This window comes from Peromyscus maniculatus, chromosome 2 (assembly GCF_049852395.1).
Source record: "Peromyscus maniculatus bairdii isolate BWxNUB_F1_BW_parent chromosome 2, HU_Pman_BW_mat_3.1, whole genome shotgun sequence".
NCBI classification, from domain to species: Eukaryota; Metazoa; Chordata; class Mammalia; order Rodentia; family Cricetidae; genus Peromyscus; species Peromyscus maniculatus.
In genome coordinates, this window is record NC_134853.1 from 47,698,687 (window position 1) to 47,712,158 (window position 13,472).

Genomic DNA, 13,472 nt, shown 5'->3' on the forward strand with positions numbered 1-13,472 from the left:
TCAAACTGGGTAATTGTTTTTATGAGTTTTTAAATTGAGGTATATTACTTGTAAATACACATATCTTTGCATTTGCTTTGATGAGTTTTGACACACACACACCTGACATTTCCGTCATGCCACAGAACATCTCTACTAGCCTACAAAATTTCCCGACCTCTTCCAGGTTAGTTTGCCTTCCATAGTCATAACCCGTGCAATTTTTATCCTCATGTTAACTTTAATTTTTAAAATTAGTTACACTGTTAACTATTCTGGCCACACCTTGCCATGAGTCTTCAGATGCTATGAATGTGTTTTCCTGTCCAGAGTTTACTTCTCTGGACCCGAGATCCTTTTGTTTTCTTTTGAAACAGGGTCTCTGTAGTCCAGGCTGGCCTCAAACTTAGCAGTCTGCCTATCTCAATCACCTGAGTACTGGAACTACAAGTATGGACCTAAGACTGATGCTTAGTTATTGTTTAAGATCAGGACGGCTTGTCAATACACTGTTTCTGCTTATAACATGATTGCACATAATTAGATAATATAAGCTACCTGATCTTTTGGAATATCAAAGTACTTAAAAATTAACTGTAGGATTTGTATATTTCAATGGCAATTCATATTATCTCAGTCCTCAATGGACTCTGAGAATGTTCAGGGGAGCAGTGTCTTCGGTTCACAGATGAGGAAAACAGTTGCCAAGCATAGCCTTTGGTGCTAAGACTGGGGTTTTCTTTTGCTTAATCCATTATTCTTGGATGTGTGAACACAAGGACAGAGTCTTTTATTCCAAAACTCAATTTTCTTGTTTTTTCTCTGAAATTTCATAGTTTGCCCATTCCTTCCATCCTCCAGCATAATGTTGAGCACTGAAAATGTACAAAATAATGTTAGGTTTCATAACAGAAGACTGAGAGGAACTTTGCAATAGCTACTCACTATACTATCTAGATTCTATACCTTTTTAAAAAATGTTTGTTTTGAGTAGGTTGGAAAGACACATCATGCCCTTGGTCTTTACACTGCCTTTATTAACAGTATTTTTTTTTTTTTAACCGCTGTGGTAGTAGAGCTTAAATCCGGGGCCTTGTACATGTGAGGAACATGGTTTACCACTGAATAATATCACCAGCTCCAAGACACTCTTTTTTTTTTTTTTTTGGAGACAAAGTATGAATGTAGCTCTGATAGGCTTTGAATTTTTGCTACATATGTGTATAGATGTTTTGACTGCATATGTGTCTGTACCCTTCATGCATGCCTGGTGCCCAAAGAAGCCAGAAGAGGGCATCAGATCTCTCGGAACTGGAATTTCAGACAGCTATGAGGTGCAATGTGGGTGCTAGGAATCAAACCTGGGTCCTCTGGGATTGCAGACAGTGCTCTTAACCATTGAGCAATCTCTCCAGCCCTGCCCCCCCCCCAAGAGATTCTTAAATAGACTAAGAGACGTTTGCTTTTCTTTTTGTTATGCTGGGGATTGAATCCAGCACATCCTGTGCAATTATGCTACCACTGAGCTCTAGCCCAGCATCCCCACTGTCTATACAATATTGCAGTCCATGGTGCCCAATCCAGTTTCCCTTCGTTCACACACCTGGTAAAGCCTAGGGATATCGCTGTGTCCACAGCCTTCTTACTTCTTATTCCGGCGAAACAAGAAAACACAAGACTGTCAGATTTGGATGGCTTCACTTCATGGTACTTCTCTTTGAAGTCCCTTGGGTTCATCTGTAGAGCTTTACCTACCTCGTCCACTGGAAGAAAATGTTAAGGAATTCAATTAAGTTTTGGATATAATCAGTTATTAAGCATAAAAACCGAATCAGTTTAAAACTCACATCACTTACATGGTATGTTGATTGATCCAGGTATTTTTCCATGCTCAATAATTTCCCATGTATCTCTAACATCAATTAACATAATGTTTTTGGAGTTCAATAGGGTTTTTAGTTCCCTATAAGTGACATCCTTAGAAAGAGCAGAGCAATGATGTCGGCTGCTTCCCCATATTGACTTCAAACCTATAAAAAAATTTAGACAACTTTAAAGTAACATTGGTATTAACAGCTATAAGTAGGTTATAGTTAGATGACGGAACTGAGTTCACCTTTCTACTTTAATAAACTCTGGATACATACTCTGTTCCTGGTTCCTGACTTGTAAGTACACAGAACTTCTGAAAGTGGGAGATGATACCTTTCTTTTCATGAGGTAGACTCTGGTGGTCTAGACAGCTTTGAGGTGGCACTAATCACCCAAAAGCCCAAGCCATGAATGGAACTTGGATCTTTCATGCTCTGAATGCTTGGCTGCTGGCCTTCTGACACTTCATTGTCCCTCAAAACCCTCTAGCCAGCAAGAGCTTTGGAACATATCAAGCATTCAATCATTGTTATGATATAGTTTGTTAATCCCACTCTCACTCAAGTGACAATATGAAGAAAAATTTAACTTCATTTCCCTTTGCAAATAAAGATAGTAACTTGTATATCACAGGGTTTCTGCTCTTGTGCTGAAACTCCAGGACCAAAAGTAACTTGGGGAAGAAAGGGTTTGTTTCACCTTATAGCTCCTAAATCCATCACTGAGGGAAGCGAGGGGCATGGACTCAGGACATCTGGAGGCAGGAACTGAAGCAGAGGCCACAGAGGAGCACTGCAGATTGTCCTGTTCTCCATGGCTGCAGACTGTCCTGTTCTCCATGGCTTGCTCAACCTGCTTTCTTATACGCCGGAGATTACCTGCCCCCGGTGGCATGCCCACAGTGGATAGGCTCCTCCCACATAAATCTTTAGTAAAGAAACTGCCCCTGCTGGGCATGGTGGCACACACCTTTAATCCCAGAACTGAGGAGCAGAGGCAGGTGGATCTCCTTGAGTTCAAGGCCAGTCTGGTCCACAAGCAAGTTCCAGGACAGCCAGACCTACATAGAGAAACCTTGTCTCAAAAAACCAACCAAACAAACAAACAAAAACAAAACAAAACAAAAGGTAAAAAAAAAAAAAATGAAATACAAGTGTTAAAACCTTTGTGTCAGGCCTGTAAAGCTTAAAATTATTGATAATACCAAATATTGGCCAAGGTCTGAAGAAAGAGATTCTCTCACACATTGTCATTAAGAACTCCTAAAGGGTGACTAAATAGATGGTTCAGTGGTTAAGAGCACTTACTGCTCTTCCAGAGGACCCGGGTTTGATTCCAACATTTGATGGTGGCTCACAACCACCTGTAATTTCAGTTCTGAGGGATCCAGGACCATCTTTTTTCCTTCTTCAGGCACAAGGCATATAGATGAGACAAACATGGACAAAATATCCATACACATAAAATAATAAAATATATATAGTTTTTTGTTTTTTGAGACAAGGTCTGGCCTGGAACTCGCTCTGTAGACTAGGATGGCTTTGAACTCACAGAGCTCTGCCTGCCTCTGCCTCCTGAGTGCTGGCATTAAAGTTTTCAATAGAACTTCTAAAGGGAATTAGCTGTAATGCCATTTTAAACATGCATAGCCCTTTTGCTTCATGGCTTTACTTTTCGACATCTGGTCTACAGGAGCACGTGTGGGGTGACAGGACAACTTTGTGGAGTCTGTTCTTCCACCTTTTCATGGGTTCCAGGATCCACATTAGGTTACCAGGCTTAGGTGGCAAGCACCTTTACCCACTAAGCTATCTTATGAGCCCCAAGACGAGATTTAAAACTTTTTTTTTACTGTAAGGTGTGCCCCCCCATGTATGTGTAACATATGTGTACAGATACCACATGTATATGTCCCCTGGAGCTAGAGTTAGAAGCACTGGTGAGCCGCCTGACAATGGCGATGGGAATTGAACTCAGGACCTCCGGAAGAACAGTAAGTGCTCTTAACCACTGAGCTGTCTCTCCAGCCCTCAGAATTAGATTTTTAAAAGTTCACAATCAACCTACTCAAATTAATGACAGCAGGCTAAATTTGCATTTTTTCTATGTGTCATGGTAAGAAACTGGAGAACTATGTAATTTCATAAATTATGTTAAACTTGATTCTAGCAGTGCTTACCAACATGGAAAATGTACCACAACAAACAACTCTTGAAACTGGATCAAAGATAATTTTTTCCCTATAATCATCAGACTGACTTTTAACTTCCTATAATTCAGCTATACTCACTTGTGAGGGAGTAGGTAATAAAGACAGGTTTTCTTGTCTTTCCGTTCAGTGATCAAAGCCTGAAGCAACAGCATATTTTTCTTTAGTCTCACCTTCCAAGTCTCTCCATGGCGTGAGCCTACACTGCATACTATTTATTTGCATCAAGCTATAGGTGTTTTTGTATGCCATATCCTCTACTTGTAAACTGACCACTGGGTCTGGTGTTCAACCAAAGACGCATTCATCAGTTCTGACACTGAAGGAAAAAATGACTGAGTCTTAAGTTTTGGAATATATATATGTATATATATATATATATATATATATATATATAGTATATATGAATATCTATCTATCTATCTATCTATCTATCTATCTATCTATCTATCTATCTATCTATCTATCTCCCTTCTCAAGCCATGAGCCAAAAATAAACCCTTTCTGAAACTGCTTTTGTCTGGTATTAAGTTATAGCACTGAGAAAACTAATGAATGCATGCTGTTAGGTTTAATAAAATTAATGTATATACAGTGCAATCAATAGTTATTCCTGTTTTCACAAATTATACCATACTGCTCCTTCTGAAAGAAACATCTCTCCCTTCCTTTTTACAAGGGACACTGACTCTCCTCTCATATCTATTTAATATTTCTTGTCACTTTCCTTTAACGATTTTACTCAGGTAGCCATTCTAGTAAAATACTTGTTTGTGTACACAGAGTAGATTATACAATGATTATCAAATAATTTTATAATAAAAACCTGGAACTAAATTTTTTTTATAAGTGACTGGTTAGTAAACTGTAGTATATCCCCACTATGGGATATATGCAGTTTTTAAAAGCTAAATATCTATGTGAGTCAAAATATAGAAGTATATACACAATACACACATATAATACAAACTTTTATCTATGGAAAACCATAGAAAAGCTTAAAAGATTCATTTTCATACACATCTGAGGAGTAGAATGTGAGTATTTAAAGGAGATCTGTGGCTGTGCTATTTTTTTGTTTTGTTTTGTTTTCTTTGGTTTTGCTTTGCTTTAGTGAGAATATAACCATGTACTATTTGTGTAACCTTTAAAATACACAAAAGTGCCGGGTGGTGGTGGTAGTGGTGCACACTTGTAATCCTAGCATGCAGGAGGCAGAAGCAGGTGAATCTCTGTGGGTTTGAGGCCAGCCTGTGGTGGTATTGTATTCCCCAAAATATTGTTCACCCTAATAAACTTATCTGGGGTCAGAGAACAGAATAGCCACTAGATATAGAGGCCAGAAAAATGGTGCCACACACGCCTTTAATCCTAGCATTCCAGAGGCAGAAATCCATCTGGATCTCTGTGAGTTTAAAGCCACATTGGGTGCCGGGCGGTGGTGACACATGCCTTTAATCCCAGCACTCGGGAGGCAGAGGCAGGTGGATCTCTGTGAGTTCGAGGCCAGCCTGGGCTACCAAGTGAGTCCCAGGAAAGGCGCAAAGCTACGCAGAGAAACCCTGTCTCGAAAAACCAATAAAAATAAAAATAAAGCCACATTGGAATGAGCCAGGCATGGCAACTCAAGCCTTTAATCTCAGGAAGTGATGTCAGAAAGCAGAAAGGTATTTAAGATGTGAGGACCAGGAACTATAACCGGGTTAATTAAGCTTTTAGGCCTTGGAGCAGCACAGTTCAGCTGAGAGGCATCCAGTCTGAGGAAACAGGATCAGCTGAGGAACTGGCTAGGTGAGGAAACTTCTGAGGAAACAGGATCAACTGAGGAACTGGCTAGGTGAGGAAGCTGTGGCTGGTTCTGTCTCTCTGATCATTCAGCGTTCACCCCAATACCTGGCTCTGGGTTTGTTTTTGTTAATAAGACTCTTTAAGATTCATGCTACACTAGCCTGGTCTACAGAGAGAGTTCCAGAACAGGCTCCAAAGCTACACAGAAAAACCCTGTCTCAAAAAAACAACACAAAACAAACCAAAACAAACAAAGGCACCTTCCTCTGGCACTGTGCTCAAGTTAGATCTGAGGTTCTTTCCAGTTCAGTCCCTCTGGACTGGGCTGTGTACTTGTATCTATCTGTCTCTCTCGCCCATGCACGTGCAGATGGTGAACTCCTTAGGGAGCTGTATCCCCTGCAGGAGGCCTGGCAGATTGGGTTGTCTAGTATTGCTACAGAAAGGTGAAAGAAAACAATTTACACAGAAAAGCCCATCTTCAGTAACAAAAGACGTTAAGAAAGGAGCAAGGGAGGCTAGCTTGCTAGGGCGGAAAAGCTGCTTCTTTGGACGAAAATAGACGTTAAAGAAGAGGCAGTGTTTAAAATAACAAAATAATAAAATTTAAAAAGTGGAAAAAAATAGAGGGGTGCAGGGAAGGTACTGAAGCCCTGGATTGAGCTTTAGACCCAGCTAGGTCAATAGCGACGTTCACTTCTTCTGTTTCCAAATTTGCAAAATTAATGGGAGATGGACCTGTTTTAACCGGGTGTGTGTGGGGGTGGGGGAGGTCTGGTTCATGAAGAGATGACCTCTGTCCCCTGGTGGGTCACAATGGTAAGTTAAAAGGGTGGGTTTGTAATTTAAGCCTCTCCGGAGCCTTCTTGCTGGCTCCTTTCTGTGGTGAATTGACCTTCATCACTCAAACTTGCACAATTCATTCTCATGATAAATAACCTTGGTGCCATGTTTACTCTATCGCTGTGTTCATCAGCGCATCTCCAGGCTGGGAGAGCATGGAATCCGGAGAATCAAAAGGAGCAAAAAGCGCATGTGGGCACTACATACGTACGTGCCAAGAGTAGGAGGCTTCACTTATATTATTAACTGGAAGTCTAAAGAGAGCACGCTCAATGTCATCCCCTCCCTGGCACCCGAAATCAGGTGGTTTTTGTTCCTCAGGGATCAAGCTCACCGCCAAGCGCAGCCTCCGCGGATCCTAACGCCGCCCTGCATGAGGTCCCAAGCACCCGCCTGGCCAACATCACCGTGGGCTTTCTGGGACCCCGGGCGCTGCTGACCACTTCCTCCTCGGCTCCTTCCTGGCTTCTCACCACGGGCGCTGTCCAGGCTCTTGAGCGCCCCGCAGTCAGCACCGGCAGAACGGGGTACTGCCAAACAGTTAATATTTTACTTTATCTCAGGATGGTTTTTGGCAGTTTTATAGTGTTAGCTTTCCATTGCTACATTGACTAATCACCACCTATTTACTAGCTTCAAACAACAGAAATGGATTATTTACAATTTTGAAGTTATCATACTTAACTGGAATCAATGTGTCCGAAAATATGTGTAGTTTTTGAAATCTCCAGAGAAGATTTTATTTTAATTTACTTTTGCCTGCTTTTCATGTCTTCTCGGGCTGACTCGTTCTTTGGTTCCCGGTCTTTCTCTGTCTTCAAAGCCATCTTAGCATCTTCACATCTCTCTGGCTGACCCTTGCCTCTGCTGTAAGACCTCTCATTTGCCCCTCCTCTCTTCTTCCTCTAAGGACCTTTACATTCAGACCACTGAAATAATCCAAGTCAGAATCTCCACTTCAGATATCTAAACATGTGATAAGATCTGAAAATCTCTCTTACCAGGTGTGGCCGTTTGAATAAGAATAGCCCCCATAGGCTCATCTATTGGAATGCTTAGGAAGTGGTATTAGGAAGCGTGGCCTGGTTGCAAGAAGTTTGTCATGGGGGTGGGCTTTGAGGTTTCACATGCTTATGCCGGGCCAGGTATCTCTCTCTCTTCCTGCTGCCTGCAGATCTGATGTAGAACTCTCAGCTTCTTCTCCAGCACCATGTCTGCCTGCACACCTCCATGCTTCCTGCCATGACGATAATGGACTAAACTTCTGAAACTGTAAGCCAGCCCCGATGAAATGTTTTCCTTTTTCAGAGTTGCCATGGTCCTGGTGTCTCTTCACAGCAATAGAACATTGACTAAGACACCAGGTAAAGTAACACATTACAGGTTCCAGGGATTAGAACTCAGAGCATATGGGAGGCAGAGCCAGGTGGATCTCCATGAGTTCGAGGCCAGCCTGGGCTACAGAGTGAGTTCCAGGAAAGGTGCAAAGCTACACAGAGAAACCCTGTCTCGAAAAAACAAAAAACAACAACAACAAAAAAAAAAAAGAACTCAGAGCATATTCGGGTTGGGTGGGCTGGGGCTTTTTTGCTGCACAAGGCTTCTCATTACCTTAACTTTCTCGTCACTGAAGTGGTCCGAACATAATAAAAGGTACACTGAACTGGAATTTATTGAGTAAAAAATTAACATATTAATTAACATATTAATTCAAACTGATATTAAAATGTATGCCCAAGGAATAATTCCATTAAATACACATTTTGAAATGAGCACATTCTCTTCTTTTTTGTTTTTGTTTTGGTGTTTTGAAACAGGATTTCTCCATGTTGCCTTGGCTGTCCTGGATCTTGCTCTGTACACCAGGCTGGCCTGGAACTCACAGATATCCACCTGCCTCTGCCTCCCAAGTGCTGTGATTAAAGGTGTGCACCTCCACAGCCTGGCTGAAATCAGCCCATTTTCAGTAGTGAAGTACTGTTTATTATGTGTTAGGTGTGTGCGCAGTTGTCTGTATGTGTGTGTGATGTATGTACTTGTTAGAGTGGGTGTGTATGTGTGTACGGAGGGCAGAGACTGATGCTGGGTGTCTTTCCTCAATTGTACCACCTTTATTTTTTGAGACAGGGTCTCTCACTGAACCTGAAGATGATCAATTTGAAGGGGCTGGAGAGATGGCTCAGTGGTTAAGGTACTTGTTGCTTTTGCAGAGGACCTGGGTTCAATACCCAACATCTATATGATGGTTTTTAACAATCTAAAATTCCAATTCCAGAAGATCTAATGACCTCTTCTAATCTCTGAGTGTACTATGCAAGTATGTGGTACACAGACATAAATGATACACAGACATTCATGTGAGCAAACACTCATATACATCAACTAAATAAATACAAAATTATTGTTTAAAAAAAGATGATGGGTTGGGGATTTAGCTCAGTGGTAGAGCGCTTGCCTAGCAAGTGCAAGGCCCTGGGTTCAGTCCTCAGCTCTGAAAAAAAAAAAGGGCTGGAGAGATGGCTCAGTGGTTAAGAGCACTGGCTGCTCTTCCAGAGGTCCTGAGTTCAATTCCCAGCATCCACATGGTGGCTCACAACCATCTGTAATGAGATCAGACATGCAGGCAGAACTCTGTGTACATAGTAAATAAATAAATTAATTAAAAAAAAAAGATGAACAGTTAGGCTAGGCTGGCTGGTTACTGAGCTTGAGGAATCAGCCTTCTTTGCACTCCCACCTGAGCTCTGGAGTTATAGGCACAGCTGCTTCCTACATGGTTCTGAGATTCTGAACTCAAGTCCTCATGTTTGAATAGCAAGCGCTCCACCAAACGGCGCCATCTCCCTAGATCCAATAATTCAACAATTTATAAACCACAGCAGATTCTACACCAATGCCATTATCTACTACTAGGTTTTTCCTAATCATTTAGAGTTTAAGTTTTTAAATTCTGGCACGTGCGCGCGCACGTGTGTGTGTGTGTGTGTGTGTGTGTGTGTGTGTGTGTGTGTGTGTGTGTTGTGATGACAAGAGCACATATGTATCACAGCATGTATATTGGAGGTCAAAGGACAAACTTTATGGAGTCAGTTCTCCTTTAAACATTTATATGGCTTCTGGGGGTTGAACCCAGGCTGTTATACTTAGTGGCAGGCACCCTTACCTACTAGGCTATCTTGCCAATCCTTTGTAATATACATTTTTTGTAGGTTCCCTGTATGAGAGAAAACATGTGTTATGGTTAGCTTTCATTGTCAACTGAACACAACTTAGAATCATTTGGGAAAAGTCTCAGTCTTGGATGTTTATGTTGGGTTGGTCAGTAGGTAGGTCATTGGGTTGGGGGACTACCCTAATTAGGTTAATTGATATAGGAAGACCACTGTGAGTGGCACTAATCCCTAGGCAGGGGGCCCTGACTGTTTCAAGCATGGAGAAATGGAAGGGCTGAAGAGATGAGTGAGCAGGGGACAAGGACTAGAGTTCAGTTCCTAGCATCTATGTTGCAACTGAATGCCGTTTTCTGACTTTGCAGTCATACACGGAGACACTTGGCACTCACTCTTACACACATACATAAAAATAAATATTCTGTAAGCAGAGGCAGAGTTTTCTGTCCTGACCCCAGTTCCCAAATACCTGGCAGCCACTTCCTAATTACCACATAGAGAATTATATAAATCATAAATGCTTGGCTGATTGTTCAGGCTTATTGCTAACTAGCTCTTACATTTAAATCGATCCATTCCATTAATCTGTGTATCGTCACGTGGTTGTGGCTTTATTGGTCCTCTGGCATCTTGCTTCTTGGGAGGCTGGCTTCAGTCTCTCTTGACTCCTCTTCCTTTGAGTCCTCAGTTTGATTGTTCCACCTAACCTTATCCTGCCTCAACACAGGCTAAACAGCTTTATTACCAATGAAAATAATACATATTCACAGTGTACAGAAGCTTATCTCACAGTAATAGTCCACTTAAAAATGGCAAAATCAAGCTGTACACAAGCAAGTGAGCACCCATGTGTTCATTTATCTCTGCTTGTGATTTGGTGTATTGTTAGAAATAAGTTCAGGGTCCCAAAGAAAGAGACCACCATTCCAACCTTACTCTTAATAAAGAGGGCATGCTTGGAAAATTGAACACAGATAGGAAGTGCACTTGGGTTTTTTTGTTTGTTTGTTTTTTGTTTTTTTGAGACAGGGTTTCTCCGTGAAGTTTTGCTGCCTGTCCTGGATCTTGCTCTGTAGACCAGGCTGACCTCCCTCCTCAAATTCACAGAGATCTGCCTGGCTCTACCTCCTGAGTGCTAGGATTAAAGGCATGTGCCACCACCGCCTGGCTTGTACTTGGTTTTTATTCAAACTTAGGTGGTGACTGTCTTTTCCCCATTGGCTGGGGTCTGATCTCAGTCTTGACTGAAAAGAATTGGCAAACAGAAAATGAAGGATCATGGAGTCACTGCTCTAGGCCATCAAATTCCTGGAATACAGTAGTGGTTTTACTGAGTGCTGATGGAAATTAAAACATTTGAATAAAGTCTTACAAGTAGGGAGAGTAAAAAGATTTGAATTCCTTGCCGTAAACACAAGTTTCATGATATTTGATACAAAAGTTTTATATTTGATGTTCTTACAGTAGGATATTTCTTGCTGTCTTGAGTTCCTGCTGCCTAGACATCCCAACATGATGGACTTCTTTTCTCCCCTAAATTGCTTGTTGATGAGGTATTTTATCACAGTAACAGAAATGAAATTGTAACAGGGCCCCAGACCTTAGTAGTCTTAGTAGACCTTAGCACAACTGACTCCATTGTGGAAGTACCATTCAGGCTGTAAAACTCAGCATGTAGACAGTACCACCTGCCCAAACTAAAACAAGGGCGGAATCCATCAAAGTCCATAATTCTAGGAGAGTCTCTAAATGTACTAACCTTACTTTTTGGCTTCTGTAGTTCTGCTTCTGGCTAACTGTTCTTGTTAACTAAAATATGTAAACTTAGAACATGGTTTTTTTTTTTTTTTTTTTTTGTGCTTAAAATCCCACCCTGAGAAAGGCTTGGGGCTACACTGGGATCCTGAACACTCAGTGTAATCGCCAGCTGACTAATAGACTTTGTTCTGGCTTAAACCCACGTCTAAGCAGTCTTCTCTGGTAAATATCCCACAACAAAATGAAAACATGCAATATTTGTCTTTTTGAGTCTGAGACTTAACATGATCTCTAGTTCCATCCACTTTTCTGCTAATAAGCATTGCCAACTTTGAATGAGGATTGTAGTCTCTGGAGATTTTGGTCAGACTAAGAGCCTATCTGTTAGATATCAAGGCAGTTGAATGAAAATGGGCACAGTAAAGAAACCAAACTAGCCACTCCAGGGGTGAAAAGGATTTTGTTTTTTCCAAGCTGCCAAAACTGTCTCCTGAGAAAGCAAGGAAAAGTGCCGGGGGAAAGATTTCCAAAGTTAAATGAGAATAGGAGAAAGGGGGCTTGTGAGCTGGGGTGGGACTCGTGAGCAGGCACTGAGGGAGCCTAGCCTAGCATTGACCTTGACAAGTAAACAGGCCCCACAGTCAAATGTTAAGTGAAGAGCCACCTGTTCTCTTGCCAGAGATGAGAATGACTCCCTTTTTTAGCAAACAGGAACTTTCTTCAAGTCCCCGAGAGAATGGTGGCTTTTGTCTAAATGCTGGGCCTTTGGAAAAGGAATTTCTTGGGGGACCAGACAGTAGCCATGGGACTTCATTAATTCTAAGAGAAATTTTAATATTGAGTGACTAATTGCAGAATTCTTAAATTTCTTTTTATTAAGAAGAGAATCTAAATTTTCATTTTAAAATTCTGCCCTTCTAACTGTAATTTGAGTCTTAAAAATATGATATTTTAAAAAGGACCTATTCCTGGTGCAATTTATTTTACATTTGCTCTTTTGCCTATCTTTTTCATATTCTATTTCAAATTCAATATTAACATACAAAACTTTATATTTATACAGACAATTTTGACTTTGAAATTACATCACAACACAAACTGTTCTCATTGATGCAACATTTCTTTCATCCTGGAAGAAAATCTCCTAAAAGATCATTATGTATCCAGCACGTTGACCTGCATATTTCCTATAAACATAATGTAAATGAATAACTACCTATTTCGACAAGTTTCCCCATAGAAATGAATTAGAATTTTTAAGGTAACAAACAGTCAGCTTTGGGCGCTTAACTACAATCTTTTAAATTCAAACCCAGCACCCTTGCCATTAGGATTACAACCTGTCCCTTGTGAAAGACAGACTTCTAGGACCCATCAACCAGTGCTTGCAACAAAATAATTTCAAACCAACTATTTTTACTCAAAAGCAAGGTGTACAACACTGTAACAGATGCTCGGACTCTGAAGAATCACAGGTGTGATGTATTGTTTAGTTCAGAAGTGAGAACCACATGAAAAAAAAAAACCTTGATATACAGTGAATGTCAGATGTAACTCTACAGAGTTCCCAGAAGGGTGATGAGACACGGGAGGCCGGCTCAAAAAGTGCCCAGCAATCGAGACAGGCCAGAAGGACCAGAGCCCCTCATCCACGCCAGCACCTGAACTCAGGCCCTGTGGCTAGCTTTGTACCAGCCAGCTGCAAGGGGTCACCCCTTCATTGCGCTACACCAGCTCCAGTTCGCTCTGACCTCCTCGCTGCAGGAACAACGACAATCAGGATCTGAGCCTAGACTCAAAGGCCCGCCCCCAGCCCACCCAGAACACCAGACCCCGCCCTCGCCCCGCCCACA

At 41.4% G+C, this 13,472-nt stretch overlaps 1 protein-coding gene across 1 annotated transcript; it reads right to left on the bottom strand.

Moving 5' to 3' along the window:
* LOC102906919 (thiosulfate sulfurtransferase like domain containing 3) lies at nucleotides 1–7,187 on the bottom strand. The gene is made up of 4 exons (XM_006979261.4): nucleotides 7,026–7,187; nucleotides 1,836–2,009; nucleotides 1,583–1,742; nucleotides 1–854 (listed from the first exon to the last, which is right to left on the bottom strand). Exons 1-4 carry the CDS (start codon nucleotides 7,093–7,095, stop codon nucleotides 782–784), a joined length of 477 nt encoding a protein of 158 aa, XP_006979323.1. The 5' UTR covers nucleotides 7,096–7,187; the 3' UTR covers nucleotides 1–781.
* Between the last annotated feature and the right edge of the window lie 6,285 nt (nucleotides 7,188–13,472).

Excerpts from the sequence above, each read along its gene's own strand:
- LOC102906919 (XM_006979261.4), bottom strand. The coding sequence starts at position 7,095 with ATGTTGGCCAGGCGGGTGCTTGGGACCTCATGCAGGGCGGCGTTAGGA. Across the intron at positions 2,010-7,025 it reads CGCGGAGGCTGCGCTTGGCG|GTTTGAAGTCAATATGGGGA; the intron begins GTGAGCTTGATC and ends ATTTTTTTATAG. Across the intron at positions 855-1,582 it reads ATATCCCTAGGCTTTACCAG|TGCTCAACATTATGCTGGAG; the intron begins GTGTGTGAACGA and ends GTACATTTTCAG.